Source organism: Ciconia boyciana, chromosome 18 (assembly GCF_034638445.1).
Source record: "Ciconia boyciana chromosome 18, ASM3463844v1, whole genome shotgun sequence".
Classification (NCBI taxonomy): Eukaryota; Metazoa; Chordata; class Aves; order Ciconiiformes; family Ciconiidae; genus Ciconia; species Ciconia boyciana.
Genome location: NC_132951.1, coordinates 5,434,544 through 5,462,542, shown reverse-complemented (window position 1 = coordinate 5,462,542; position 27,999 = coordinate 5,434,544). Strand labels below are relative to the sequence as shown.

General features: G+C 53.3%; 1 protein-coding gene across 3 annotated transcripts in view; it reads left to right on the top strand.

Moving 5' to 3' along the window:
• Nucleotides 1-26,335, top strand: part of NTNG2 (netrin G2) — a 52,936-nt gene extending 26,601 nt beyond the window's left edge. For 2 of the 3 annotated variants that reach the window (XM_072883042.1, XM_072883041.1), the window contains exons 4-8: nucleotides 9,970-10,142; nucleotides 11,951-11,977; nucleotides 24,044-24,211; nucleotides 24,661-24,795; nucleotides 25,162-26,335. In XM_072883042.1, the coding sequence (XP_072739143.1) occupies nucleotides 9,970-10,142; nucleotides 11,951-11,977; nucleotides 24,044-24,211; nucleotides 24,661-24,795; nucleotides 25,162-25,385 (727 nt within the window). In that variant the 3' untranslated portion in view covers nucleotides 25,386-26,335. Of the gene's footprint in view, nucleotides 1-9,969; nucleotides 10,143-11,950; nucleotides 11,978-13,928; nucleotides 14,097-16,869; nucleotides 16,939-20,211; nucleotides 20,287-21,700; nucleotides 21,767-24,043; nucleotides 24,212-24,660; nucleotides 24,796-25,161 lie in introns of all 3 variants that reach the window. The other variant, XM_072883043.1, reaches the window with a different exon arrangement.
• Nucleotides 26,336-27,999: the final 1,664 nt, after the last annotated feature.

The window sequence follows — 27,999 nt, the reverse complement described above, 5'->3', positions numbered from 1 at the left end:
AACGCCCAGTGGAAGCTGCAATGCTGCTTTTTTTTGCTGGTGCAGGAAAGAGAAGGGTTGGGGTTTGTTGGCTAATTCCTGGTGGCCTCCCTCCGGAGCTGGCACGCTGCCCGCGTGGACGGCTGCCCGCGTGGACGGCCGCCCACGGCTGCTGCAGAGCAGTGGCTCCTGCTCGCCTCCACTTCCCTCTTGGCTCCGCTCACCACGAGCTGCCTGACAGTGACTCTTCCAATGCAGCCGGGAGAAGAGGGCTTTTCCTTGGCCGAGGACAAAGAAAACTCTGAAATCTGCTTTTTCTGGCCCAAACTCCAAGTCCTGAGCTACAGCAAGACCTAGCTTTGCTTTGCTCCACCTCTCCCCAGCTGTCCCCACTTGCTGGGCTGGTCCCCAGGAGAAGGGAACACTCATCCTAGGCAGGGAAGAAGTTGATGCCTGTCCTGGGCTGAGTCTTCCAGCTCCGACGGGTGCAGGGCAGGGCAGGACGACCGGCTGAGGAGCTGTGGATAAGTGGTGTATAAGGTGGAGAAGCTTCATGTGAATTAACTCACCTCCTGTGATTATTCTGGTCCCAGCAAGCAGGTTTTTTCACTGGAAAGCAATCTAATTCCAGCTGTAAGCAAAGCCAGTTACAGTGCAGGGACTAAAACCAAATTAAATCTTGTGTACGGCTCAACAAGGGGTGGGTTATTGAGAGGAAGAGAGGAGAAATCAATGCGAGCCTGACAGGAGCGCTGCGCCGGGAAGGGGGGAGGCAGGGCGGGCAGGGCTGGGGATGGACCCATGCCATGGAACAGGAGGAAAGTGCCTAGATAAAATGGGGGGCTGTTAGGGAGTCGCTACAGGGGTCATGGAAATGAGAGGGAAGATAATTATGAAGACGTGAAGGCTCAAAGGCAAAAATCAGCCAGAAAATCCCACCAGGACAGCAGAGGAGCCGGTGACTTAGAGACATGAGCAGCCCCAGGAGGACAGAGGAGTGGTGCCCGGCCGCGGTGCGTGCCATCAGAGGAGCAGTGCGTGCCATCAGAGGAGCAGTGTGTGCCATCAGAGGAGCAGTGCGTGCCATCAGAGGAGCCTGTACGGCACCAGGATTTTGGCAGGCAGCTGGCAGTGCCCACAGGGCGATGAGACACATGGCAGCTCACTTCCAGTTGATGCTCACGGTCAAGGGAAGAGCAAAACGCTTTGCCCTCAGAGCAGACCGTGGGCCTGGGCAGTTTCTCATGTTGCAGCCTTAGCTGGTGGGTTCAGAGAGGTTTCACTGATGCCCTTGGCCTGCGTGCTCCTGGTCCCCCATCCGAGCACACCCTGTCCTTCACCCCTCTGCTTCCCACCACAGAAAACCCCTCACCGCGATCTCCCAGAGCTTTTGGAAAAAGCAGATAGAGACAGAGCAAAGGGCATGGGGAGAAGGAGAAGGAGTTTGCTGCCTTCTCTCCTCCTGTGGGCCGGATGGACGGGGGAGTCAAGAGTTTGTCAGGATCTCCAGCGGGTCTGGTGAATCCTGAGGGTCACTGCTCTCTTCCTGGGTGTTGGTGCAATGGGCTGGTGCTTCAGGGCCTCCTCTGCCTCCTCCATCTGCATGTCCTCCTCCCACAGCCTCAGCCAGGTCCATTTCTCCGTTCATGGCTCACAGTTTATTTTTACTCTCTTTCTTCTTGGTATCTTTTTCTTTTCTTTTTTTTTTCCTTCTTCCATCCTGTCCCTATTGATCTGCAGAGTAACTGGAGATGCAGAGGAGTCAAGACAGGAATAGACACGAGCAAGCCCTTGGCCTGGGTGCCTGTGTGTGTGCCAGGCAGGGTGGGGAAGGGAAGCGGAAAGACTTTTCCCCGCAGATCACTGTTCACCACTTAGTTTTCTCATCGGTGCAGCAATGAGCTCGGTCATCTTCTCAGGAATGGGTGAATGAGTTTTCCTGGCTGCCAGGACTGATGGCCGGCGCGATGAAAGCTGCCGATTCTCTTTCCATTACACACCATGTCTCTTTGGAGTAATTTTTTCCCCTTCATAACGTCAGTCACCTCAGTGCTCAGCAGGGCACGCTCCATCACGGAGACATTAATAAGCCATAATTGAAGTTAATGTGCCATGGCCAGGACATGTGGATCCAGTTAGGAGAAATCAGATTGAGCAGAAGTGAATCAATTTTAGGCCGATTATTAAGATTTCTCTGCTTCATCCTCCCCTGCCCCAGTGCATGCTCTGTCTGTCTGTCTGTCTGCCCATCCTGCCGGTGATGAGCAGTCCCTGGAGGAAGGCAGGAGGAGGGAGCGTTACTCATCACTGAGCAGCTCCATGTAAGCCTCATCCCGGGCTTTGCTCAGGCCAAAGAGGCACCAACAAGAAGATGAGGTTTCCAGTTTTGCAACAGCATTTCCTTTCCTCTCCTCACCAATTGCCTTTCGGAGGGTTTCCTTGGCTTCTCTTTTGCTTACACAAAAGAACTGAAAGGAAAGGCCCTCTATGTTCCCCTGTTTTGGTCCCTGCCTTCCCCTTGTGCAGTTCTCGGTGCCATGCGCAGATGCTCTCCGGGAGGCTTTGCTCTCTGCGTGACTTGGAGTGGTGAGTTTGCGCTAGCGGAGCAGAACAAATTCACCCAGCCTGTTATCCTGATGCCAGCAGACAGGATCAGGCACTCCAGACCTGGAGGATCAAGGCCATCCCCCAGAGCACCTCCTCAAATAAATCAGGCTGGTTCATCGTCAGTGGTACCCACATGCAGGGATACTCTTTTCTGCCTTCTTCGTGACTCTCAAGATGCAGGGGTGCTCGATGCTGTATTGCTGTTAAATATGAAGCAGTTCCTGCTCAGCCCCTGGAGGCTGCCTCCTGCTTCTGTCAGAGGACGGCAATGACGGCACCTCAGCACGCTTCCCCTGCAGTTGTAGCTCAGCTCGAACTGGGGGTGCCAGTGCAAAGCGTGTCCCGCCTGCCCCAGGCTGCTTTGCCCTGCTTGGACATTCCTCCTTCTGGCTCTGTTGGTGAAGTTGTTGGAGAGCCTCCTGCCAAACTCGACTTCTCCAACAAAGGGGTCTCTAAAAGGGAGGAAAGAAGCAGGTTTGGTCCGTGGAACAGTCTCTTGTTGAGGGTCTTAGATTTTGTGTAATGGCCGATGCCCCGTTGAGCACCTTTCCCTGAGGAGCAGGGTGGGACCTGCCAGCTGCACCACCGCTGCTTCGCAAAGGGGGACAGGCAGGGACCTGGGGTAAATGATCTGTGAGAGCGTGGGCTTCCCCAGCTGAGCTTGCCCAGCCCCAGTGCCGGAGCGTTACCTCCAGAATAGCCACGGGCTCACCCACACGTCCCCCAAGAACTAGCCCAACGCCCCTGCAGCCCATGGCCAGCCTCCGCCCGTGCTCAGCAGCTTTGGGAAGACCATGACAACCAGGGCGAGCACCGCCTGCGCCTGGCCCCGCTCCTTCCCCCGCAGCTCCTGGCAGCCAGACTTCGGGTCCCAGGAGGTAACAGCATCCTCGTGTCAAGGACGGCCAAGTCTGCGCCAATCGTGCGCCGCGTTCCTCGGCCCGTCCTCACCTCCGTGCTGGGCAGCCCCCGAGAGCTGGATGGCTGAATTTCCCTGGCATTCCTCCAAGCTGGAATTAGCTTGAGTTCAAGCAAAATCTTGCTCTTGGTCATATAGTTAAATTAAGTTAATGCGCAGCAACTGTTTGCTTGGCTTTCCTGGAGTCTCATAAAGGTTTTTACTCCCACTGCAGCGAGATGGAGGGGAAACTTGCTGAGCGGGAGGGAGGGAGTTAGCGAGAAACCCGGAGAGCTCCTCCTTCCCCCAGACACTCGTGACACTTTGTCAATAGCCGGAGACAGATGCCCAAGGTCCTATTACCTGCTCCTGGCTTCAGTTTGTGAAGGTTTTTATTTCCCCTCCGATTTTGTTGCCGAGTTGCGTCCGGCCCTGAGCGGATAATAGAATTTCATCGATAGCCTGAGAAGGTGATGTATGTTAAAGCACTTAATATAAAGAGACTTCTATAGGAGCCCAAATTCAATTTGGCCAATGAACTCAATTGCCGGCATTATTGCATTCCAGGAGAAAGACCAAGAGCATTTATACACATTACTCTGCAAATATTTATGTTCACGTATCCGTGTGATGTCCTCTTCACCCTTCCTCCCTTCTGTTGCCAGACCCCCTAATGGGGAAGTTTGGTTTTGTGTTTGCTTTTTAAGACAGCTTTGAATGTAAATAATGTTCCACCAGTCAGCAGGATCTTGACAGCTGGTGAGTGTCAACTTATTTAAAATAAATAGCCTCTCGAATGGGAACAGCCAGCTAGCGTGCTTTCCACTTTGGCATCTTTTAAATTGTCTCCTCTTTGTAACCCAAACCTCAAATCATTTCGAAGGGCAGCGAGGAGGGTTCCTCCCCTCCGGGAGGACTCATCCATCCCTACCACACAACCAAAAGTGAAAACCCACAAGGAAAAAAACACACTCACAACATGTCCCTCTGACCTAAGGGGGGGGGGGGGTGTCAGTTTTTTGGCTCTGCAAAAAGCAGTGAAACCCAGAAGCCTCTCTCCCTGGTTTGAGAGGAAAAAAACAACGCATTAAAATGGCTTTTCCTCCCCGTTCAGCCCCTGGACCGCAGGCTCAGTTACACTCCCAGCCCTGCTCCTGGGATGAATGAGCTGCCGACGCCTTCTTCAGCCCTTTCAGCCCTACTTTGGTCACTGGCAATAGCGAACCTCTGCCGGAGCGACCTCCCAGCAAGGCAAATCCTAATATAACTGCTCTCCACAAAGGGACGGTGCTTCTTCCATGGCCCAGCCATTAGAAGCTATTTTTACCTGCTTCTGCACGCACAGATGGGCCAGAAACAATCCAAGCTCAGCGCCTGTTATGCTTTGCCCAAAATATTTGCTCCCTGCTTTTGCTGAGCTGCCAAAACAGTTGCAAAGGAGCAGGTAAAAAGTGGGTAAGCCATGGCCAGGCAGCTGCCGGAGCATGCTGCGAGCAACGGCTGGGGATGACAATAGAGAGATGGAGAAGAGTTATTCATGTTTCCCCGAGAGCCGAGATCAGTTGAAACATCGTTTTCCTCGGGGACAGAGAGGAAAGAGCTCCCTTCAAACACATCGTCCCATGGGACTCATTAAAGGCTCATCAATTACAGTGAGAGCAAACAATTGAGGGGAAAGCTATCATAAGCCTTCCTTTGGATGGCAGTCATTAGCAGCGCTCCGCTGTGCGCTGCCTCTCCCCAGCGCCGGCTCGGGCAACCGGAAAGGGAGCAGGGGGGCACCACTGCCAAGGCAGCGATGGCGGGGAAAGCAGGAGCCCGGTGGCCCTGGAGCCAGCAGGAGGGGACCAGGGCTTCACAGCATCCCTGGGGCCATGCTGGGGCTGCGCACGGGGTGGAGATGAGACCACAGGCTGGACTGGGAAGAGACTTGGAAGGGAGGTGGTGGCCCACTGTAGTGGACTTCTGTTGCCCCATGTCTTTTTTAAGGAGCTCGGGGCAAGGCAGGATTGGGCCATGGTGGGAGCTGGCTGAGAGGCGTATGGGGACAGAGCAGCTCTCTGGGTCTCCAGCCCTACCCAACACAGCAGCAGGGTCACGGCGCCAGGCCTGAACGGGGGGTGCCAGCACCCCAAGGTCTGTCTGGCTCAGCCCCACAGGGAGGGAGAAGGATGAAGAGATGCTCTTTGCCTTTCTCCACCGTACTTCCCTGCTCTGCAAGTGGGGTTATGGACAGAAAAGAGGTTGTAAAACACGTAAGGATCCTTGGAAGGAAAGCAAAGGGGTGGGATGGCTTTTTAAAATTATTTCAAAAGTCATTCTTAATGAAAGCTCAGGGACAGGGGCTGCTTTCCCACTCCCTGTGTGGCTCCTGCAGGTTTGCGGCACTCACCCCCAGCTGCACCCCCTTTCAAAGCCTGCGCACAGGCATCTCCTTCCCTCGCACGTGGGCTTGGCACCAGACGCCTCTCCAACCGCTCGCTGCTGTGACCTCCAGGATGCTGACTTGGAGAAATGCAGGGACGGCAAACTGTTCTTTATGGCTGTAAAAAAAAAGAAAAAGGAAAAAAAAAAAAAAAGGACACTTTCCTGTAAACTTTCCTTGGCGCTCCAAGCTCCATGATGTTCCCTGGTGGAGGCATTGGCAGCGTCAGACCACACTGCACCACTCTGAGGGCAGGCAGCAGCTGAACGACCTGCACTAAAATAAACTCATAAATACCCCGTCGCGCAAACTATAATGCATTGGGCCAGTCATTGCTCCAGCAACTTTTGCCGAGGAACAGTGCGAGCCACTTTCTGTTTAATGCAAAACGCAGTTGTGTGCACCCGCTAACAGCCCAGTGCAGGACCCGGGTGTCCCCAGGCCATGGAGGGTGCCCGTGGGTGCTGTAGCTCCTTCTGGGTGTGTGCTGGGGATGCTCTCCTCCAGGCTGTGCCCCACCACGGCTGCATCCTACGTGGGCTCTGAATGCTTACCGACAAACAGTGTCGTCACCGCTAGCCTTGACCCATGAGCTAGAGACCAGAAACACTCCCAGCTCTTCGGATCACCTCCGGAGCCAAAGAGACCATATTGCAACCAGCCCTTTGCTGGAGCAGCCCCGGGAGTGGAGCGGGGCCAAAGCTGCCTTCTGCAGGACACGGCGCAGGTGTCTGCCCCACTGCTGCTATTTAAGCCTCATTGCTAAGTAGCTCCTAACCTTTCCCTTCATCCTCTCTTTCCTGTGATGGCTGGCCGCCCAAGGAAGATGAGTGGAGGCAAGCAGGACTAGCAGCTCCCACCCAGGGGACTGGGCTAATGTCATTTACTCCAGTCTCCACCAGCTGGATCTTGGCTGGGGAAAGACGTTGTGCACAGACCGTCGGCGAGCTCACGTGCTTGGGCTGCAGGCCCAGAGGAGGAGGCAGAGAAGCCTGAAGAAGGGGTTAAAGCCGAGCTGCCGAGCACGAGCAGCAGGGAGGCCCGGATGCAGAAACCTTCACACAAAATGGGGTTGGCAATCGGGGCTGGCTGAAGGCGCTTGGCTGTTCGCTATTAAATAATGCAGCCTGATTGATTGGGCTGAAAAGTGCTGTGTTGCGGGGTCAGCTTGCTGGGGTTATAGTTCTCTGCTTAGATTGATGATCCTCAAAGGTCGAATTCAGAAAGCAATTCCCCGGTAAAATTGATCCTTTGGATAACAAAACTTTTGCACAGTGCTGAAGGGCCGAACAGCGAGAAATATAAGTGACCCGGGCGCAGGCAGGCAGGGTGACTGGCTGCCTCTGCTTTCTCTTTATTTAATTTTCCTTGTTTACACCAATTAGGAAGCAAGGATCTTCTCTGGGAAGAGCAGTGCTCCATCACCCGTACACGCAGTGGCTGGGGGACATCCATGAGCACGCACCCCTGTCCCCGTCCCGCTGGCAGGGGAGCGTGCAGGTGCCTTTGCAGGGGCAGGAGGCGGGGGGGTCTGTCCCGGGAGCTGGTGCTCAGCTCCCAGCCCTCCTCAGCAGCAAGGGAGCGGGGTGTGTGTACAAGCAGGCACATTTGACTGCCTCCTGCACGCATCCGTGCCTTGCTCTCCTGGTAGTGAGAAGGCTGGGTCCTGCTGCTTGGCGGAGGTTTTGTAGCTGGAGCCAAATTAATGGTGAATGGGTTTCACCCTCCTGCACGGCAGCAGCCTGGAGCCGGCAGAAGCACCCTGAAACGGCTGCTTTGCCCTTGGCAGGGGGTGCCAGGAACAAGGATGTGCTACAGGCGGAGGTGGCGTGATCGAGGCTGCCCCAGGCTACCAGGGGGGACCAGGTGGTGGTCACCTAGGGCTGATGTCCCCACTGCGAGACTAGCAGGGTCAAGGACAGGAGCCAAGCGCTACCCTCCACGTCATCCCAGACTTCAGAGAAAACAAGGGGGATGTCAAGCCCTGCCTTCTTTGTACCACCTCCCCTGGGGCTCTTAAAATCCCTCTCAGCTGGATTTTAAGGCTGTGCCCTGGAGCTGGGTCCCATCCCCTTGCTCCCACCAGAGGCAGGAGGGAGGAGAGCTGCAGCTCCCAGAAGCTGTTGCTCTGATTCAGGCTGGGCCCAAAGCGGCAGCGGTGAGGCTTTGACCTGCTTTAACCCACTATCTTGCCTGCTTTCCTCCTGTCTGCTCATTTTGAAGCGAGAGAAGGAGGCCATGCTGTGTGGACACTGAATAATTCAGAGTCAGGCTCCGCAGCACCCCAGGGCTGGGCATTGCCTCTGCCAAAGGGCTGGGACAGCTCAGCTGAAATCCTTCCTCACCAGAGGCAGAGGGGACACGGAGCAGCTGAAATACAGCATCACTCGTGTGTAGGTACCGGTCAAAGCCGCTTCCTTCCCCCGGCTGCTCGGATTCACGGCTTGCTCCCAGAGCACTGATGCTCAGAGGCTGTTAGTGCTTTCAGCCGTGACGCGGCATCTCCAGCTCTCGCTAACACACAGATTCAAGTGGAGCATGCTGAGTGTCTCAGCCTCTGCTCCATGGACCACATTTTCTTCCTTCCTTCCTTTTAGAGACTGCAATATTCCCTCCCCTGCTTGGTCAGAGACGGGGCCGGGTTGTAAGATGGGGAGAGAGACACTGTTCATCCAGCTTATGCTTAGCCGCTGAGCGGGGTTTGCTAGAATTAAGGACAGGGAGGGGAGGGGGAGAAAAAAAATCACACATGAGGTCAGCTTATCCAGCCATGCGTGAGGAGAGGCATGGCAAAGGTGGCCTCCTTGGGTCAGGCAGGCGGCTGGGGAGCATCTCTGGGGGCTCCAAGGGACAGGGGGAGCGGCACCAGGACCCGGCGGACATGCACAATGCCGGCAGCCAGGAGAGACCCGGCTCGTGGCTCCCAACCTAATCCAGGTTGTTCATCCCAGCACAGACAGAGCAGGAGAAGAAGCAGGCCATGTTTCCTCTATCTTCTCTGCAAGCGGTTTGTTCCCCTCAGCTCTGCATCTCATGCAATTAGCCCTGTAAAATGAAGCGCTGCCTGGTCAGACTTCTCGACCCATTCACATAAGGCACAGCATTACTGTTTTCTAATGGTTCTGCTTCTGAGGGTGTAAATTATTGCACGAAGCAGTGAAAAACCAGCGGGCTGTGCTAGGGATCCACTGTCTGGAATCAAATGAGAGGTTTTGGTCCCCAAAGTCTCTGTCTGATGGCCTGAGCTGGGGCCCAGGAGTCACTAGAGCCACGTGTGAGTTATGGGCTCAGCCTCTGTGCTCTGCGCAAGTCACCTCTGGAGTCTGAGCAACAGGAATTATTGTGCACAGAGATAATTATTCCCTGCATACTGCACTACAGCTCATTAAAAGTTTGTTAATGTTTGCAAATTGCTGAATAGTGTTTTTCGTTGTTGCCTTCTCTGATGAGGCAGGGATTAAAAGGCAGATTCTGATGGTGACTTGTTCTCTGTGTTATTTTGGTCACAGCAGGCTGGGGCCGTGCTGCATCTAGGGAAAAGGGTTTGTGCTGTGCAACTTCACACCACAGGAGAAAACGCTCTTGACTTTAGCACACTGCACAGGGGTCAAGGGGCTGAGTCCCACCGGTGCTAGCTATGCTTCTCCAGCTAAGGCTCGAGACGGTCCTCTCTGCCTCCAAGTAAATGCCTACATCGGAGCTAATCACTTGGATTTCTGAAAAATGTGTGTGACTCCTTACTGGAGTCTCAGCTGGAGATGTTGACTTACCATTAAATGATCTGTGCTACTGCAGTCAGATAGTGGGAGTGAAGTATCTGTCATGTTGGAATAGAGACTGCAGATCCACCTTGGGTGAGGACGTGGACATCGTAAGCCCAGCACCAGATACCTGGGGAAACAGCTGGGTTCAGTGAAAAAATCCTGCAGAAGGAACAGGAAAGGGATAACCAGCCCAGCCCATGGACATGCCCATGTCATGCACATGGACAGCACTACACCAGGAGCAAGGAGGAGTTGCAGTAATACCTGACAGCTCTTCTCCTGTCTTCCTCTTCCAGGTGTAAATGCAACCTCCACGCTAACCTGTGCACCTTCAAAGAGGGCAGCCTTCAGTGCGAGTGCGAGCACAACACCACGGGGCAGGACTGCGGCAAGTGCAAGAAGAACTTTCGCTCCAGGTCTTGGCGAGCAGGATCCTACCTGCCTCTCCCCAACGGGTCCCCCAACGCATGTAAGTAACCTGCAGCGAGCCAGCCCTGGCCGCACTCCCACCTTGGGCTGCACAACACCCACAGATGGGAGCAGATTCTCATCTTGACCTTCTCCATCTCAAATCAGTGCAGGATGCTCAGCTTTCGAAAGGGAAGCAGGTATTTACCCATGTCTTAGCACACAGGGAAATGAGAGAGGATCTGGGTGGATGCAGAGGTGATTTGTTGGCTACTGGTAGATGAGTGATGAGTTCAAATGATGGTCAAGAATAGGAAGGATGACCTTGGGTCAAGATATAGGTCCGTGGCTTGTGGCAATGCAAATTACTGTCCTTTGAAGAAGACATTATTTAGCCACAGTAGAGCACTGGCTGTCAAGTAGTCCATGGGCTCAGCGCTGGCACTGCTCAGCTGCGGCACTGCAGGTTGCTTTCTGGATTGCTTTCTGGATCCCGTTCTGTGTATGTCAGTATTTCAGGCAAGCGCCGCGAGCTGCGGTCCCTCTGCGCAGCTCCAATCTCATCCAATTGCCTGCTGGAGCAAGGCACTGACAGAAGCAAAGGCGCGCAGACGAGATGAAGGATGCATACCCACCATCGTTCGAGCAGGGGAATTGCGGCAGGAAACATCACAGATGGGCCAGTTTCTCCTGGGTTTCTGTCCAGTCCACGTTAGCAGACTTGTTTAAATGTCACGGAGCCACAGTAGCCACTCCAGCCTTTCAAGCAGCAGCTTTGAGCATTACCAAAGAGAATCTTTTCCCTCCCTCCCCCCAAATTTTTTGAAAGATTTATGTGCTTTAAGATGATCAAAGCTGAAATGCAGGCTCCAAAGGCCGTGACGGGAATGTTTTGTGTGTGCCAGGGCTGGTAGACGAGCAGGTTCTTTGAAAGGGAACGAGCTTGTCAGCTCCCACCAAGTGGCTGCATTGCTTCAAAGGAGCCTGGGAGAGTTTCTGGTGTTGACAGGCACAGACATGCTGTTCTCTCTCTTTCCCTCCTCTCCATTCCTTGTGTCTCTTCCTATTTCTCTTTCTCCTCTGCTCTTTCTTCTCCCATTCATCTCTCTCTTCCCATATGTCACTCTGTCTTCTTCCTACCCCCCACCCCAAGTCTCTCTCTGTTGCTTCCTCCTCTCCCGTCAACATCATCCTCGTCCTCTGCAACAAAGGCATTTCTCTGAAGTCCTCTCCCCTTGGTGGTCCTGCCTCTTCCATCACTGGTCCTGTGCTTTACGTTCACGCAAAGCTGAGACTTTCCATGATTCATCCGCTTGTTACAGTAGAGAGGACCATGGCCATTAGTCTCCTGGGTGCTGAAAGCCAGAAGCTGGTCCTTGGATGGCCTTCAACTGGCAGGTTTGAAGCTGGTGGCTTTGCAGCGTCCTGTTGAGCAAGTGCTGCAGTGGGAAGGGTGTTCAACCCTTCTCGCTCACAGAGAACTGCCCCAGGCACAACAACCCGATTCAGACCCTACGGCTCATACTTAGCCCGGTGAACCTCAGAAGATGTGCTTGTCCTTTGCTGGGCTTTAACAGCAGGCCAAGGAAATGGTTAACACCAAAACCCATCACCAAGGACCGTGCTGGTTTTTCTTGCCCAGGTGAAAGGCTTGACATGCCAAGACCCCAGACAGCACTGTCTGGTTGCCTCTGTGGTTTGACAAAAGCAGCTTTTAAGATGTTGCAGCAAACTCATATGCCTGTGAGCGAGACCCCTGCTAATTAATTGCTGTTTGGTCCCGTGTCATGTATTTGTTTGATCTTCTGCTGGTATCGGAGCCGATGGCATCCTGCTTCCAGTGACCGGGCTTCTTCTTGTTTTTTCCAGGTGCAGCTGCAGGCTCAGCCTTTGGCAGTAAGTAAAAACATAACTGAAATGCTGGCATTTAACACCTCGGTGCATGGTTCTTGCGGATGTCACTAGGAAAAAAAAATTGTTATTTTCTGTCCATTATCATTTTCCAGGCAATAAGTCTTCCCTAATTATGCCTCATTTTCTGTCCTGTCAAAGAGTCTTATATTTTCTTCCTTTGACTTCAGTAGCTTCATTTTGCCTCTTCCTCTGGCATGGTTTCCCCCCATGAGGTTCGTTAGAATGGCAGCCGGAAAGGAAATAAAAAAAGACTCTTCAAAATCACCAGTGCTCGCTGTGAACTTTTCCCCCCCAGTATTGCAGAATTCTGCTCTGAGAAGGAGCTGGGTTTGAATTATTTGGCATAGCATCCAGTCTGGGTCACCTTGGGCTATCGATAAAACAACATCTAGAGAGTGTGTGTACATCTGTACGTACACGTGTATGTATATGAACATATGTCTATGAAGTGTCGGCAGCAAAGACAGTAGAGCTCAGCGGGGATTTCTATTGAAAGATTGATGGTATGATAGGACTCCTTATTTAACAAAGCTGGAGGTAGTTTGATATCAAAGAGCCTTGAGTTTTGGGTAAGCAGAAGCCTGGGTTTGAATTTTGTGGCTAGGAATTACCCTCCATAAGGAAAACAAATTGGAGAGCTGAATGAATAATGAATTCTTTGGTTTGCAGGCAAGTGGAAAGAATTGGAGGAGAAATAATTTCAGAGAAATGCAAATGCAATTAAGAAAAATGCACCTAATTGAAAAGTGGAGGATGGGTTTTCTGGGTAAATGAACCATATTTAGATTTTAAGCAGCTAAATTTGAATGGTTAAAAATTTCAAATAAAAATTAAAAGTCTCCCTTAAGTAATTTAGGATTTTAAAAAATCAAACGTTTTAACAGTCCAAAATATTCTTTGCTTTTCTGGTCAAAACCATTTTGATAACTCTTTTTTTCCCCCTTAACAGAGCTCGGCATTCTCAGTGCTACCTTTGTTTCACTGGAAAATGTTTCCCATAACATTTTTCTGCTAGGGAGAAGCTGGGGGTGGTGCTGGGAGCGATGCGCAGGAGGTGGACAGGAGGGATTTGTGTCCAAGGCCAGTTAAGGAGAGATTATTTAGCCTGCATAGGAGACTAGAAGTGACCTAAATTAAGTATTTAAACTAGCTCAGGGCTATTATGAAATTAAGCATGATAATCTGCATGAAGCAGTGGGACAAACAAGGACAGGAGGGCAGCAGGTGTAAGTTAAGTAGGAATTTGTGTTCCGAGTGTTATTTTAGTTCGGGCTGTTGTGGCGAGCGCGGTGGGGTGGGCACCACACCCGGGACTGCTCCTGCTCAGCTCCACGGAGGCTTGCTGACGTTAAGCCATCAATTAATTTGCCCCGCTGAACGAAGGGTGCCAGTGGAAATGAATACATGCCAACGGTACGGGTTGGTTTTGATAGTGGCAGGTAGTTCACTGCCTGTGGGGTGGCAGAAGGGACCGGTGCTGTTGACGGAGCCGGGGTAGGCAGGGCTCTGCCAGCTGGCACGTAGACGTCAGGCAGCGGAAGCACACATCCTGGCAGGGTGGCCTGGGGCTCCTCTGCACCTCCTGCCTGCTCTTCGCCCCACCTCTGCCCAGGCATGCTTCCGTTTCCCCTTTTCAGCTTAATTGGCAATTAGTTTATGATAGAGCTGTAAGTATTTAAGCCAATATCTGCACCAACAGAGTAAGCTGATACAGCCACAACCTCCGGCCCCTGCACGCATACACGCGCTCGCCGCATCCGGCGTCATCGAGCCGCCATCGCCTTAATCCTCTCGGTGCCCCAGTTGTAACTGTGCTGAGAAATGGGTCACCAGTTCAGCCCGAGCAGCGGCAGCCACGCGGGCATGCGGGCTGGCAAGGAAACCCTCCATTCCCCCCAGTAAGTGCCTCCCACCTCTTCTCTTTGCTTGCTAGCGTATGAGCGACGGCAGCGGGTTACCACCACAAAAACCACCACTGCAAAAACGACCACCACAACAACGCCCACCACCACAACCTCAACCACCACCACAACCACCACCACAGCCACCACCACAACCACCACCACCAGCACCCCCCTACCTGCCACCACCACCCAGCCAGGTGGGTGCCACGGTCCCTGCCTTGCTCGGAGGGCCAGGACTCTGCTGCCGGGCTCCTCTTTTCGGCTGCTTCCCATGCCGGCTCCTCCGGTGGCGGTGGGGAACGCATGAGGCTGCTGTGTCGGTGACCCTGGTTATCTGCTCTGTAGGATGATGAAAGGACATGGATAAAAATCACCCTGACTCGGTTCACGTCCTGCAGCCTCTGGGCAGTCCTGGTTTACTGTTCTCTCTATTTGGTCCAAGGGCACTTTGACACGTGTGTAACACGGGCTAGGAGCAAGCGTTATGGTCCCTATAAGCAGGCAGCCAGCCACAGCAGGTCCACCTCAAAGCCAAGAGGCAACCACGCCATGGGTTGACATCCCCCTGCACCAGCTGATCTCGCTCTGTTGTGGCTCTGTTATCATTAGAGCAGCAAGACGTGAAGGCAGGACTGGATGTGGAGAAAGCAACGCTTTTCCCTTTTTTCTTTCAGTTTTGTTTTTTTAAAAAGAAAAGGTTTTCAAAATCCATCCCTCCTTGAGCCACTTGGCAATGTTGTCCTGCACAGGGCTGGCACGGCTGCAAGAGATGCTCTCTTACAGTTCCATCACAAGGCAAGGCAGGAAAGCAATGAAGGCTTTACTGTCCCACCATAAAATTAAACCGTGTATCTGGTCTTGCCTGGCTGGAAGGAGAGGGGAATTGTACCCCCAACCAGCTCTATCCCCGACCTCCACATGCGATACCAGAGCAGGCAGGCGAGTTGCCCCTGCTGCACTTGCTGGGTGCTGCTCCCAGAGTACGATGGGGAACGCTGGGTGCTGCTCTGCCCCACCAGCCGCTCGCTCGGACAGGGAACCTTCCCCGTGGAGGGCTGCTGCCTCGGCGTGCGAGCAGCCACCTCCTGCCACTCACTGCCAGACTCAGAGCAGCCCGCAGGCTTTGCTAAGCCATGCCAGGGACGGGACATCGGGTCAAGGGAGAAGCTGGCTCTGTCCTTGCCGGCTCTCCCAGTCCCACATCGAGTCCCTGTGGTGAGACTCAAGGATGTAACGCAGGCTGGCTGCATCTCCACGGGCAGTTTTCCTAGGGCAGAGCCGCACTCTAACACTCCCCAGGCGGCTGCTGTACAAGCAGCCAGGGAGCGTGCGGGGCTGGAGCTCACACGCACGCCAGAAGCACCCTTTCCTAATTTCTAAAATCACCCTGTGGAGGAAAACTTTTGTCCTTTTTCTGGAGGTTCCTCCTTCCCTCCCCCCATGAACAAGGAGACAGCGTTTTCACTTGTCTTTTGGAAATGAGCAGATAAAACTTAACAGCAGGACATTTTTTTTAAGCTTCTCATGGGGGAATTAGACACGCATTCCTCCCCTTGCCATGCTTTCTGGGCCTGATATTTCCCAGGAGGACGTTTTACACCCACAGTATGTTAGTAACAGTCTGTCTGGGGGAGCTGCCAGAAGCCAGTCAAAGGGATGAGGAAACTTGATTGCATGTTTATGCAAATATAGATATATTCATGGAAGTACCCTGCTTGAGTAGTTTATCAGGAAGCCGAGGGTTTAGCTCCAACTTCCATGGAGCTGGAGTGACCCTGGGCACAAGAGTGCAAGTCTCATGTCTGTTAAGAAGCGCTCCTCACCCACGTCCTTGCTGTACATGTGCAGGAGGAGGTTCATCCACCACCCCTGCCCAGAGCTCACACCATCGCCATGGCCCCAGCAGCGACAGGGGATCACGTCTACATCTGCACCACACTTGGGGTCATTTGATTTTTATCCATGATCACCCATAGCAACATTTTAGGTCTATTTTTTTGCAAGTGCTGTGTACGTGTGGGTGGTGTGTTTAGTGTCTTATCTTGTGTATGACTTGCAGTGCTCTGCCTCGCTTGTGTCATACATCTGGGGCGGGCAGGATGGCATCTGTGTGGGGTTGGGTGGCAGGGGGGGACAGGCTCTCCCGCCAAACTGCTCTGAGGGACCTGGGAGACGTCACGCACCTCGGGGTTTATTCCTTCTCCAAAACCTGCTTCCTGGGCAGAGAAAATGTTTTCATAATGCTTTCATTAACTGATGGCAAGGGACAAAATAAATAAATAAATCACAGTCCAGCCACCACGTCTCTGGCTTGATACGGTCAGGGCTGAGCTCAGAGTTCCTCTCCCCCATCCGTGTTTCTGCACAGCCAGGTCCAACCCCGGAATGGTGTGCCTGGGGATGGAGACAGCCCCTGGAGGGGCTGCTCCAAATAAGAAGGTAGTCAGGGCCACCCAGCAGCTCAGGGACCTGCTCTCTTACATGGGCAGCATGCTGGGTTTGATGCCAAAGGTCCATTCTGTGCCTTTGACCAGCAATAGGGAATCAAGGCACAGCCTAATTCTGATCTGCTTTTGACCAGAGACGTTCCTCCCCCTCCAGTCCTGCAAAACATAAAGTACTTCTTTAAGTACCATGACATCCCAAAGGGGCTGTGAATGCAACTCGCTTGGACCTCAGGGAAAACACCTTGCTAAAGAGAGGACCCTTCGAGCTCCTGGTAAGACACCCGTTTGCAGGAGACGCAATAACCCCAGACTGGGTCAGAGTCCCAAAGTGACATACTCTGTCATTACCTCCCTTCTGAATTTTAGAAGCATTAAACGAATCCCTCCTTGCTTTAAAGCCAGCTTAGCCAGCCAGACATTTAGAAAAAGAGTCTTGTTAGGGCCCTGCCCCATCCCTGTGCTGTTTCACCGTCTAATTTCCACACTGTCTTCTGCCCTCTGAATTTCTGCGTCCCACCACAAGCAAGCATCATCAGACCAGCCTCTGAGTTCGCTGCCTCTGCGCCCATGAGCAAAACACAGAAAAAAACAGGTATTTAAAGCCAGACCGATGTGTTTTTCCCTTCTCCTTCATGCCTCCGCACACTAGTGGGTAGCGGCAAGGCAGAAAGCAACGTAGCACGTAGGCTAGAGGAGTAGATTAGATTTGGGTTGTCTCTGGGTTGCATGGATCTGCTAGACATCTGCTTCCTTTGGCTGCTCGTGGCGTTTTCCGCGGTCAAGGTGGAGCTGTGGTCATGTTCGTAGGATGCTTTTGTGCCCGGTCGCCTGCGGTGAGAGGGGGGAGAAGAATGAGTTTATGGGCACGGTCTGTGGTCTGAAGGCAGTCGAGGCTGCCAAAATGGGTAGAAAGAAGGGAAATCGCAGAGTTACCCTAAGGAGGAGGAATTAAGTGCTATTCTCATTTGCCTTCTGTAGTTCTGTTATTTCGAAACCTTCCTTGAAGCCTGTCAAATTCTTCCTTGCCATTTGTTACATTTTTCCCACATTCAAAATAAGCAAAAAAAGCTCTTTTTTTTTTCCTGCTTCCATTTCCCCCCCCCAGTTTGCAGCAGTTTCAGCAGTGCCAGTTCACCTCTGGGAAAAACAAAACCAGCCTGAGCCCTGCTTGATGGTTAAGAGTTCCAGCAGAAAGAGAGCACCAAAAGCCTGGCTTTGTGTAGGTCCTGCAGAAACGGGACCCCGTGTTTATGTTTTGAGAAGGACTTTTTCACGGTCCTTCCCCACTGCTCCAGTGCTTTTTCCCCTGATGTTTTTTGCTGTAAAGCATGACTTCTTGGGTCAATTTATTCTACTTCCCCAGAAACCCCCCAAGACCAGTGATTTTCATCAGGCTGATACAAGCCCCTGAGATAAGAGCCACCCGGTGTTGCCCATTTGTATGAACTGGGTCTGGGAGTGAAATGTGTCTCTCCCCCTCCCAAAATGTAAAACTGTCCATTAGTGTCCCAGAGCTACAAGGGAAAGGTTCTCGGGATAATGAGCATTAATAATTTTCCTGGCTCTGTAAAGGCAACTGAGTGGAGGTGTATGTGAATGACTAAAAAGCAAAATGCCTTCAGGGCTGTTTTTTATTGTGACTCTAATTAAACCCTTGCCAATTTGCACAGGGCTTTTTTCATATTCTCTTTAACACCGTATTAATATCAATTGGTTTCCACTTTCCAGCTGAAAAGGACAATGTCTATCACCTTCTCTTAGAGCTTGCCGTTAAAAAAAATAAATAAATAAATCTTTTTTTTTTTCTTTTTTATTCTGCATTGTTTATCATCCCCTTGACGAGGCTGGGAAATCACATTTCTCTCCTACTCGGGTTTGTCCTTTGAAACTTGGCAAGGATCGAGAGATTTTTTTTTTTTTTTCCCTCCTCCTCCTTATGTTACCCAACTGGAGCTTGAAATTAATAATATGGCTTTTAAAATTTTATTCCTTGGTTTGTTTTCTAGCAAACCTGAAGATTGTTACCAATATTGAGGAGATGGGGAGGGGTATGGAGCCAGTGGGGGTGAGGGTTTGCAGGGAAATCAAACAAGTGATCTATAATTTTCTCGCTGGTTTAATTTCTCTGCAGTGGCTTGCAATTTCTTTAATTGGTATTTCTGAGGGACAAGCAGAGCCTGAAGGAGGGCCCGGAAGTTTGGATTAGAAACCAGGACTTTGTCCCTCCATCACAAGACACCTCTGCTAATTCTCAGTTCCGTTATCTCAAAGCAGAGAGGGGCGCAGATCAGTCGCCGAGGCCCTTATGCAAACACACGAGCAAAACGCCGTGCGTTCAGCGGGGCTGAGAACGGGCAGCTCAGCACACCGCTGCCCTCCTGCCCTTGGCATCGCAAGGGCTGCCCGGCCCCTCCCGTGCCCGAGGCTGCACCAGCTGCCTAATGCCAGCAGCAGCACTTGCACGGAGCAGCCAAGGCACGAAAACCTGCGCGGCACAGGGTTGGGTCGGTTTTGTCCTCCAAAGCTCCGGCCCTCCATCGGAGCACTGCAAAGCCCCTCGCTGGTTGCCAGCTCCCCCCAGTACAGCCAGTAACACAGCTTTCCCCTTTGATCGCTGCAAGACTACACCGGCTTGTCGGCAGCTGCCCCGCTGCAAGTGGGCTCTCCCCCAGCCAAGGCTGGCCCAGGAGCAGAAGGTAGGAGACATGCGGCTGAACTGGGTCCCGCCAGCGAGTACCAGCTCCCAACGCTCAGCAAACCCTTTAGTTTCTAGAGTTCTGCATCTCTGTTTTCCATGCATCTCTCTCCTCCTCCCGCCTGGGAAAAAGCTCAGGGTTTGTCTATGCCCGACACGCAGCTGGGAATCTGGTGAGGCTGGATTGAGCCTCAGGGTTTAGTCGTATACATGAAAGATGAGGATGGTAAGTGGTAGAAGAGATTGTTCACAGCTTGCTGCTGGGGTGAACGGAGAGGATCATGGAAATCCTGTCGTCTCCCGAGACTGGAGTCTGTTTGTAGAGCAGAATAACTTTGTAAATAGATAGGCCTGTGTGGCTTATAGCGTAGATGCCTTCTTATGTATTTCCTTGCTTCAGGTCTCCTGCATGACTGCCTAAGGTGAGCTGCTCCTGGTGGGAATGTTGGGAGGCTTCACACTGGCTGTTGAGGCTGAAGCTTCTCCTCCTCAGGGTTCTCACCAGCACACACGCTTCGGCAGTTGCCCGTTGGTGCTCAGCCCCCGTTTCCCATCTGAGATGCCTGTAGCTCGCTCCAGCTGTAGACATTAGCATCCCTTCCAGTGCAGAACATAACAACCGCTGAAGCTGGGCCCAGGACACAACCCAGTGTTTGGAAATACTCAACTGGGTGGCAGAAAGTGCTGCAATTGAGGCTCTTTGGAATTGTTGTGCTTTTGGGCCTGTCTCTGGCCTCACAGGGAAACAAAACTGTATTCAATACAGTAACAAGGGATAGGCCTACACCATGGGCATCAATTCCAGATGATGCTGACACAGTCTGTGCTGAAGAAGGGGGGGCTTCTGAGTCTTGACAGTGGTCTGCAGATTTAGCTTCTCTCCATGCTTGGGCAATGTAATTACCATGTGCCAAGACTCACCCATCCAGCAGCTCCCACACCCTCCCCTTAGGGGTACTTTTTCTGTCTCTCTTCACACTTAAAGACTCTAATTTCCAGGAGACTTTGTCCCTCATTCCTCCTTCAACACATCCTCAACCAGATATGGCTCCACCAACCCACCCTAGATACCTGCCTAGAGCTTCCAGTGTCCCTTTGCCACCTTTTTAAGCAAACAAGAGAGGGATCTGTATTTAATCTGATGTTCTCCCTAATTGATGCCACCATAAGCTGTTCAGCGCCCATCAAACGCAGCAGCACTTGGACCCAAGCCGAAGCCACCAGACCCTCCTGAGAACATTCGAGGTAAGGCCATGCCCGTCCCCAAGGACGGGCAGGACAGGTTTCTCCCCCAGTGCCCGTAGGCCAGGACAACCCACCCGCCCTCAGCATGACCCACCATCGTACAATCTGCTGTCCTACTCAGAGGGTCCACCTCAGCTCCGTTCTGCTCATCCAGCCCCATGGAGATCTTTTTGGAGATGTGTTTGGGGCTGGGATGGCTGCAGGTGTGTCCCTGGGCCCCAGGAGAGCCCATGGGCACCACAGCTGCTTTGGGAAGGGGTTTCTTGCCACGGGGCGAGGGGCATGCACCTTGCCCTGGCCAAGATTAATTGGGCAAGATTAATTGGGCTGACCAGCTGCTCTGGCCCAACAGGGCCAAGCCTCGTTAGCAGATCACCCTGCTCCCAACACCCCGTGGAGCCTCCTGAGGGCCATGGCCCCCTCCTCATGAGGGATAGGCACAACCATGGGGGCTTCTACACACGGATATAGCCCCCAGGGCCACCGGCAGCACCCACTGCAGAGATGTGGGGCTTTGGAGCACCCCAGGGACCCACTGAGCTCTCCTTCCCTTCTGAGCTGCCCCACTTACCTCATGGCGGGAACAACAGGCCCCGGTCCCCCTGTGCTGGGTCCTGGGCCGAGTCCCCTGTGCTGGGGACTCAGACCCTGGGCTGGGTCCCCTGGGCTGGGTGCACTGCTGAGTGCCTGTGAGGAGAGGCTGCCATGTTGCGTGCTTGGCCATCGTGCCAGGCGATGGAGGAGGCCGTGCTGGCAGAGCAGGGCCTGGGCACCATGGTGGCCTGTCATGGAGGCTGGAGAGGCAATGTTGGTGGAGGAGGGTCTGGACACTCTGTGCCAGCCCACCATGGGACCAGGGGAAGACATGGAGACCTGAGGAGGCCCTGGTGCCACAGCAGCCTCACAAATGGCGTCAGAGGCAGGAGTGGGCCTGCTCTGACCATGGCTGAACCCTGGACGTGGGGAGCATGGCCACCTCCTGCCATCGCTGTCACTGTGGGGATGCGACCAGCACCGGCGGGATGTAGCTGGCAATGCCCACCCAGAGCCTCCCTGAGCACCACAGCGCTGTGCAAGGGCTTGCACGCCACAAAAACCGGTGGGACCCGTTCCTAAACACCCTGTGGGATCTCAGCGCTGCTCAACCTTGCCCCTTACTGGGGTTACCAAAGCACAAACCCCGCCAAGCACTAAATCCCATCGGCTTGATTTGGAAGCGACGGCCTTTACCCCCAGCACCCCGGTCATTCTGTGTGGGATGGGGGTCTGGCGGGCAGCACAGCCCCAAGGAAGCACCATCCTGGCTGGGGCAGCCCCTTACCCTAAGGGATTATCCCAGCCCAACTGTGCTGGGCTGGCCCTGGGAGCCCCCTCCCCACCACAGCACTCAGATATGTTTTATCCTCTCACGTAGCAGCTCCGAAGAGCAAAGCAGGGCGCACAGCACACTCTGCAGGCAAGAGGCACGGGAAGAAGCCAGGTACGTGCTGGCAGGGACAAGCTGGGCTGGAGCGGTGCGTGCTCGGCAGGACCCTGCAGCAAGCCCTGCCAGATACCACCTCCGTAGCGTTTGTGCTCTTAGCTGTACTCCTAGTAGCTTTTTGGGTGCTGGTTGGCATGACCTCCATCAAACTGAGGCCACGGCCAGTAGATTTTTTTTTTTTTAAGCTGTTTAGACTTGTAGATCCTTATCCCGAATAACCCAATTCGTGCCACCGAACGTGCGTAAGGGGGGGATGTGTGAGCAGCTCCTCTGCCTCGGCCCCCGTCTCTGTGCATTGCAATAGTGTGGTGCATTGGGTTTTTCATGCATCAAACTTTGAGGAGGGGAGAAGAGGAGACATTTAGCAGCTACCAGCTGTCTGGTGCAGAAATAGATGCCAGCGCTGCCAGAGCGGTGTTCTTGGCTCGGCTCGGCATTGTTCTCGTAGCAGAGCTGCTCGCGATAGGGTAGGACACAGAGCGGTGCTAAGCGGCGAGAAAAAGCATGTCTCTGATTTTTCTTAAGCATCCTCAAAGAGCTCAAAACTCATCCGGCTCAAACCAGAATCTGGCCCAGTGGCTCCTATTGAAACATATAAAGGTAAGAGGAGGGAGCGCGGTGCTCCAGGGCTCCTAGTCTTCACCCAGGTGATGTGGTCCAGCAGCCTCCGACATGGAGAAGATGGGGAGGGTTTGTCTATCCGAGTCGTGGTTAGCTGTATGTAGGAGTGCATCCCTACTGTGAAATAACGCTTGGGAATTGCAGCAGCCAGAAGTATTTGAGGTGAAATTCTTTGGGTATTGGTGAAACAGGCAGAAGTTGTTTCGCAGAGGGTCAGGATTACAACAGACTCTCAGCTCCTCCTCAGGCAGCCGTGAACCATGGGGAAACCTTTGCCCTGCTCCATCTTCCCTGGTCATCCTTTCATTGAGACAAGTCTCCTCCTCCAGTCACATGTGCATGCCAACCCACACCCTTCCCTCCCATCCGTCTGCCATCCTTGAATGTTTAATGCCAGAGCTTGGAACAAAACCACAGCTCCAAGGCTCCCTCCTCCTCTCCGAAGGCTGGGGAAGCTCAGACCTGGATGATGCTGTTTCTGCTCGTGTTATCCCCTGCCCATGGTGGCTGGGACACCTCCTGACCAGGACAGCTGGGCCACAAGGCAACTAGGGTACTTCCTCTCCTCCTGCATTATACTTTTAAACTTCCAGAAAGATCCAGCATCCTGAATCTAACGCTGCAAGGTAGTCACCATCCCATCATGGTAATAAAAAGCAAACACAAGAAGCAAGTAATCAAATTCCTCCAGCTACAAATTAAACCTAGCTGGTTGTTTTCTAACACATGCCCACAGCTGAAAGGGGTCAGCCCTGCATGCTGGGGACAGGAGCAGTGCTCAGCCAAGTGACGGTGGCATCTCCCACCCCGCCAGCAACCTTTGCAGGCGTCCCTTCGCTGTGCCAGGCAGCCCTGGTTCAAACCCTCACGCGCTTGCCCACCATCTTTTGAAGGACCCCACGCCAGCCACGCTTCCTTGCATACATTCATTTTAAGCCTTTAACCTGAGAGTCACCATACTTCACAACCAGCGTTGATTTGGGAGGTACAACAGCAAGGGGGATGCTGAGAAGTGACGCTGAGGGAAAGAAGCCAGAGAGGCAGCAAGGTTTTACCTGGGCACGCAGCAGCTTCAGCTCCGCTTCAGCCTTGTCCAGGGCCTTCCCATCACTGGAGGCAGCGAGCGCTGCTGCACCCTCTGCCAGCCCCATCCCATGGGCCAGTCCCCTCCTTGCCACAGCAAGGCAGAGCGCAGCCCTCGTCAGAGCCTTCGCTGGGGCTCTGCACCCCAGCACAGCTCCCTTGCAGGTCCTACAGCCCCACCAGAGCCAAACCCAGGTACCAAGCTGAGCTCTGCTCATTAACAAGGCAGCTCTTTAATAACACCTGACTCCCATCATTATGCATGTCCTTAAAGAGATCGTGTCCTGGGACAGCCAGGGGCTGGCTCCTGCCTGTCCTCACCCCAAGGGGACAGGGCCCCCTGGCCCTGCTCTGCTCTCTGACTTCCAGCCCGTTCCCCCCACGGCAGTGAAGAACGGCAGCCACTGTGTGCCCTCATCCTGCCCAGCCCACCCCAGCCCTGCGTCGGCAGTGGCCATGGCATTTCACCCAAGCAGGAGCCTCCTCCGAAGCCTCGTGGCTCCTCTCCTCCGCCCAGCGTGAGGGAGGATGCTCCGGCCCAGCTCCCCAGCTCTCTCCTCCTCTCCGCAGACTGCGAGTGCTACGGCCACTCCAACCGCTGCAGCTACATCGACTTCCTGAACGTGGTGACCTGCGTGAGCTGCAAGCACAACACGAGGGGCCAGCACTGCCAGCACTGCCGCCTGGGCTTCTACCGCAACAGCTCGGCAGAGCTGGACGATGAGAATGTATGCATAGGTGAGCGCTCCAGCGGCCTCGGGCTGAGGCACTGGGACGCGGGATGGCTCGTGAGGGACCTCGCTCTATGGGGTGGGCTTCAGTTCAGCCCCTCTCTGGAGGGTGGTGTGTCCACCTGTATGTTCCCCCAGGACAACAGTCGTTACGGTCTCTGCAGCCCACCAAGGCTTCTCTTCCCTGAAAATGAAGCCCAAATATCTTTCCAACTTGATTCAGATGCACTGCTCTACCAGGAGCTGCTCAGTTCCAAAGGGGGGTGGTCTTTGCACCCGTGGCTGTTTGCACTGTTGGAGCCCCTCACGAAACCATGCCCTCCCAGTCCCTTGGTCTCTAAGAGCCCGCCCGTAGCATGCAGCCAGCCTTTCAAAGGCCCCAACACCTCCCTCAGGGCATTAGCGGGCACAAAGTCCCCAGGCAGGACAGGCACTAACAGCCCTGTCTTTGGCCAGAATGTAACTGCAACCAGATCGGCTCCATGCACGACCGCTGCAACGAGACCGGCTACTGTGAATGCAAAGAAGGTGCCACGGGGCCCAAGTGCGATGACTGCCTGCCCAACTACTACTGGAGACAGGGCTGCTTCCGTAAGTACCCCGGCAGCATCATGTTTCCCTGACCCAGAGGGACAGAGGGAGGTGCAAGATGGGCCCAAACAAGAGGGGGATCTTCAGCACCACCTGCTCGGGTGCCCTGTGATGCTCAGGGTGTAGGGTGAGCAGACTCCAGCCGTTCCTCCCACATCCAAAATGAGTTTATAGCTTTGCCCCTGGAGTTTGCAGCCCCCACTGTGTTCCTCTGGCCTTGGGGCTGCTCTAGCGCTACGAGGGTTGGGTAATTTAACCCCTAGGAGCTAGAGAAGAAAGCCAAAAGCTTCTAGTTTCTGCTGCAGTCAAGGGGTTTAACATACCCCAGATTAATACCCAAGTCCTTCCCTCCCTCCCACCTCACAGCCAACGTCTGCGATGACGAGCTCCTGCTCTGCCAGAATGGCGGCACCTGCTACCAGAACCAGCGCTGCGTCTGCCCTGTGGGCTTCAAGGGGGTCCTGTGCCAGCAATCCAGGTGCGAAGCTGACAAAAAGGACTGCGATGGTGCCCCCGGCGTGCGTGGCAGCCTCGGCACCATCCTCCTCGGGGTGCTCGCCCTCCAGCTGCGCGGCTGGGTGGACCTCTGAAGCCACAGAGGAGGGAGCCCAGCCCAGGCACGTCACCTGAGGGACCTGGGGAGACTAAGGTACTGGGTGGCTCTCCCCACCGTCTCCTCCGCCTTCCTTCACACTAGGACTTGCACAACGTCTTCTGGTCCACTTTCCAAGCAGAGGGGTATGCAGAATATCAGGGGCTGACTCCTGCCCACGAACCCATCCCGGCAGCAGCCGGGGTGGCCGCAGCGCAGAGCCGGCTGCCGAGCAGCGGCGCGGGGACTGCACCAGCCTGTGCCGGGACCGCGGTCCCGCAGCCCGGTGGGGAGACGGGGCCCGTCCTTCCCTCCGCGCAGCAACTCTCCTTCCCTGCTCCGCACAGGGCAACCTGGGGCCGGGGCCACTGGGGCCCTGGTGAAATAGTGCCGCGATCCAAGGGATATTTTTTTTATTATTACTTTATTTACTTTGGTATAGGCTGGGGTGTTCTTTTTATTTTCCTCTCCTTAGTGTCCTGTTTTGAAAGAGCCTGTCATGACAATGCCAGAGCCCCGTAACACAACAGGCAGGGAAAGGGAGGGAGGGAAGGGGGGACTCTGGTCCATCCTTGTTGCATAGTCCCATGTCCCACCATCGGCCTGGCCTGGCCACGCACATACTGTTGCCTACAACTCTAGTCGCTGCATTGATTTTGTATTTTCATTGCTGGGTTTTGTTTTCTTGCACTTACGGAGAACGCAGGGGCCATTAGGCATATGGTACGTGAGGAGTGCAGTGTCTTATCCACACATGTCCGTATAGTGTACGGTTCAAATACTTTTTTTGGTAGAGACTTATTTTTGTTTGGATTAAATGTTATAAAAGAACCACAACTTAAAGGGACATTTTGCCATGAGCATTTGATTCTGATGTATCCTCCTCCAGTAAAGCAACTATCAATTGCTGCTCGATCACCACGTTTTCCTTTTTGTGTGCACAGTTAATTACAGGTAAAGACTTATTTTTTGATTCATAATGTCCTCTTGTGTTTTCTGAGTCACTACCAAGGTGCACCACATGGTGAGGGAGAGGGGAGGGAGAGAGAGGTTGCCTCATCCCTGAGAGCTGTTAATTATTTCTCCTAATTACTTTGCTGAACCTAGGTTAGACTACTAACTGTAGACAATGAACAAAGCCCGAGTGATGTATTAAGCACTGGTCTTGTGTGGAAAGGCCATTTCCAAATGAGCCTGCGGCAGTAGAAGGCTGGGTAGCCCAGGGATGCCTCTCCAGGGGGACCTCAGCTGTCCAGCCCCATTGCAGCCCCCCCCCGTGCCGGTGCCATGATACACCTTTGCAGAAAAAGCTGTTTATTTTAAATACCTTTAAGCAGCCAGAGCCTGGGGCTTCAGTATAGAGCTCAAAGGTACTAGGTCAACTCATTTAAGGCTTATAAACATGCCGCTATCAGAGGAAGCGTTTGCAGTCAAGCACATAAACAAAGGCAGGAGAAACCAGAGACAAGAAATGATGTCACTCAGTCACAGCAACGGGAACGTCATGAACACAAGAGCTTTAGTTTTGTCACGTCCAAAGATTTGCCAAGCAAGGAGCTGATTGAGTGGAGGATTAGAAGACAGGAGAGACCCGCCAGCACCTTCAGTTCTGGGCTAGTTCTCTTGACAAGGGAGCAGCCCTGCCCTCGGTCACCGCCCCAGCTCTACCCTGCCTGTTTTGGCATCTACCCTGGCATTTCCAGGTCTGGTGTCCTTGCCAGAGTGCTACTCCAAGAGCTTCTCTGTCAACGTCTGTTCTGTTTCAATGCTCGGTCTCCATAGGCCTGTCCCTACAGCCCATCCTGCTCAGCTGGGGCCTGTGCTGGGAGCAGCCCAAGTTTCAAAAGCGCAAGAGCCCGCAGTGTCTTCCAGCCTAACGCTGCAGATACTGTGTACACAGCCAGTGCCCCCGAAATGCAGCCACCTCCACGGAGAGGGAGGCAATGAACCGGTACTTTGAAAAAGGAGAAGAAAACAGGAGCGAAGGTGCAGAACGGATATTGTCACATCAAAGAGCAACACAAATCTGGTGCGCGTTTTGAGTAGCATTTAACATCACAGAGGCAGGTCACAGGACTTAGTTAATCCACCATAAAATAAATGAGGGTTAAACTCACCCTGCTGAGATTAGATCTTTGAGGGAGTGGGCTGGCACAAGCATTGCCTCCCTTTCTTTAATGCAGTGGGTTGCTGTCTGTTGGTACTGACACTTGCTCTTTCTTTGTACTTTCTGACTGCAATAGATTTAAAATCCTCATACGTTACTGTTCGTACAAGTAATGGCATAGAAAAGACTGTAACAAGACCAAGATCTCTAATGGCACTTCTGGAAGGTGAAGCAACATTCTCCTTTCCCTCCACTAGTGTTTTTCTCTAGAATATTAGATTAAGCAACAGAAAATTTACTACTTCATAACGCCATATCCCAGACAAACTCTGCACCCAGCAGACTCCCTGCAAACGCACACTTTCATTGCGATACAAGCAGGAACGTGCCAAGCAGCAGCACCAAATTCCCGTAGAAAATAACTTCAGAAGGACACAACAAAGCTCAGAACAGCCCAGGAATGAAGACTGCTGAAAGTGATAGACCACTGCACTAGACCTTTTTA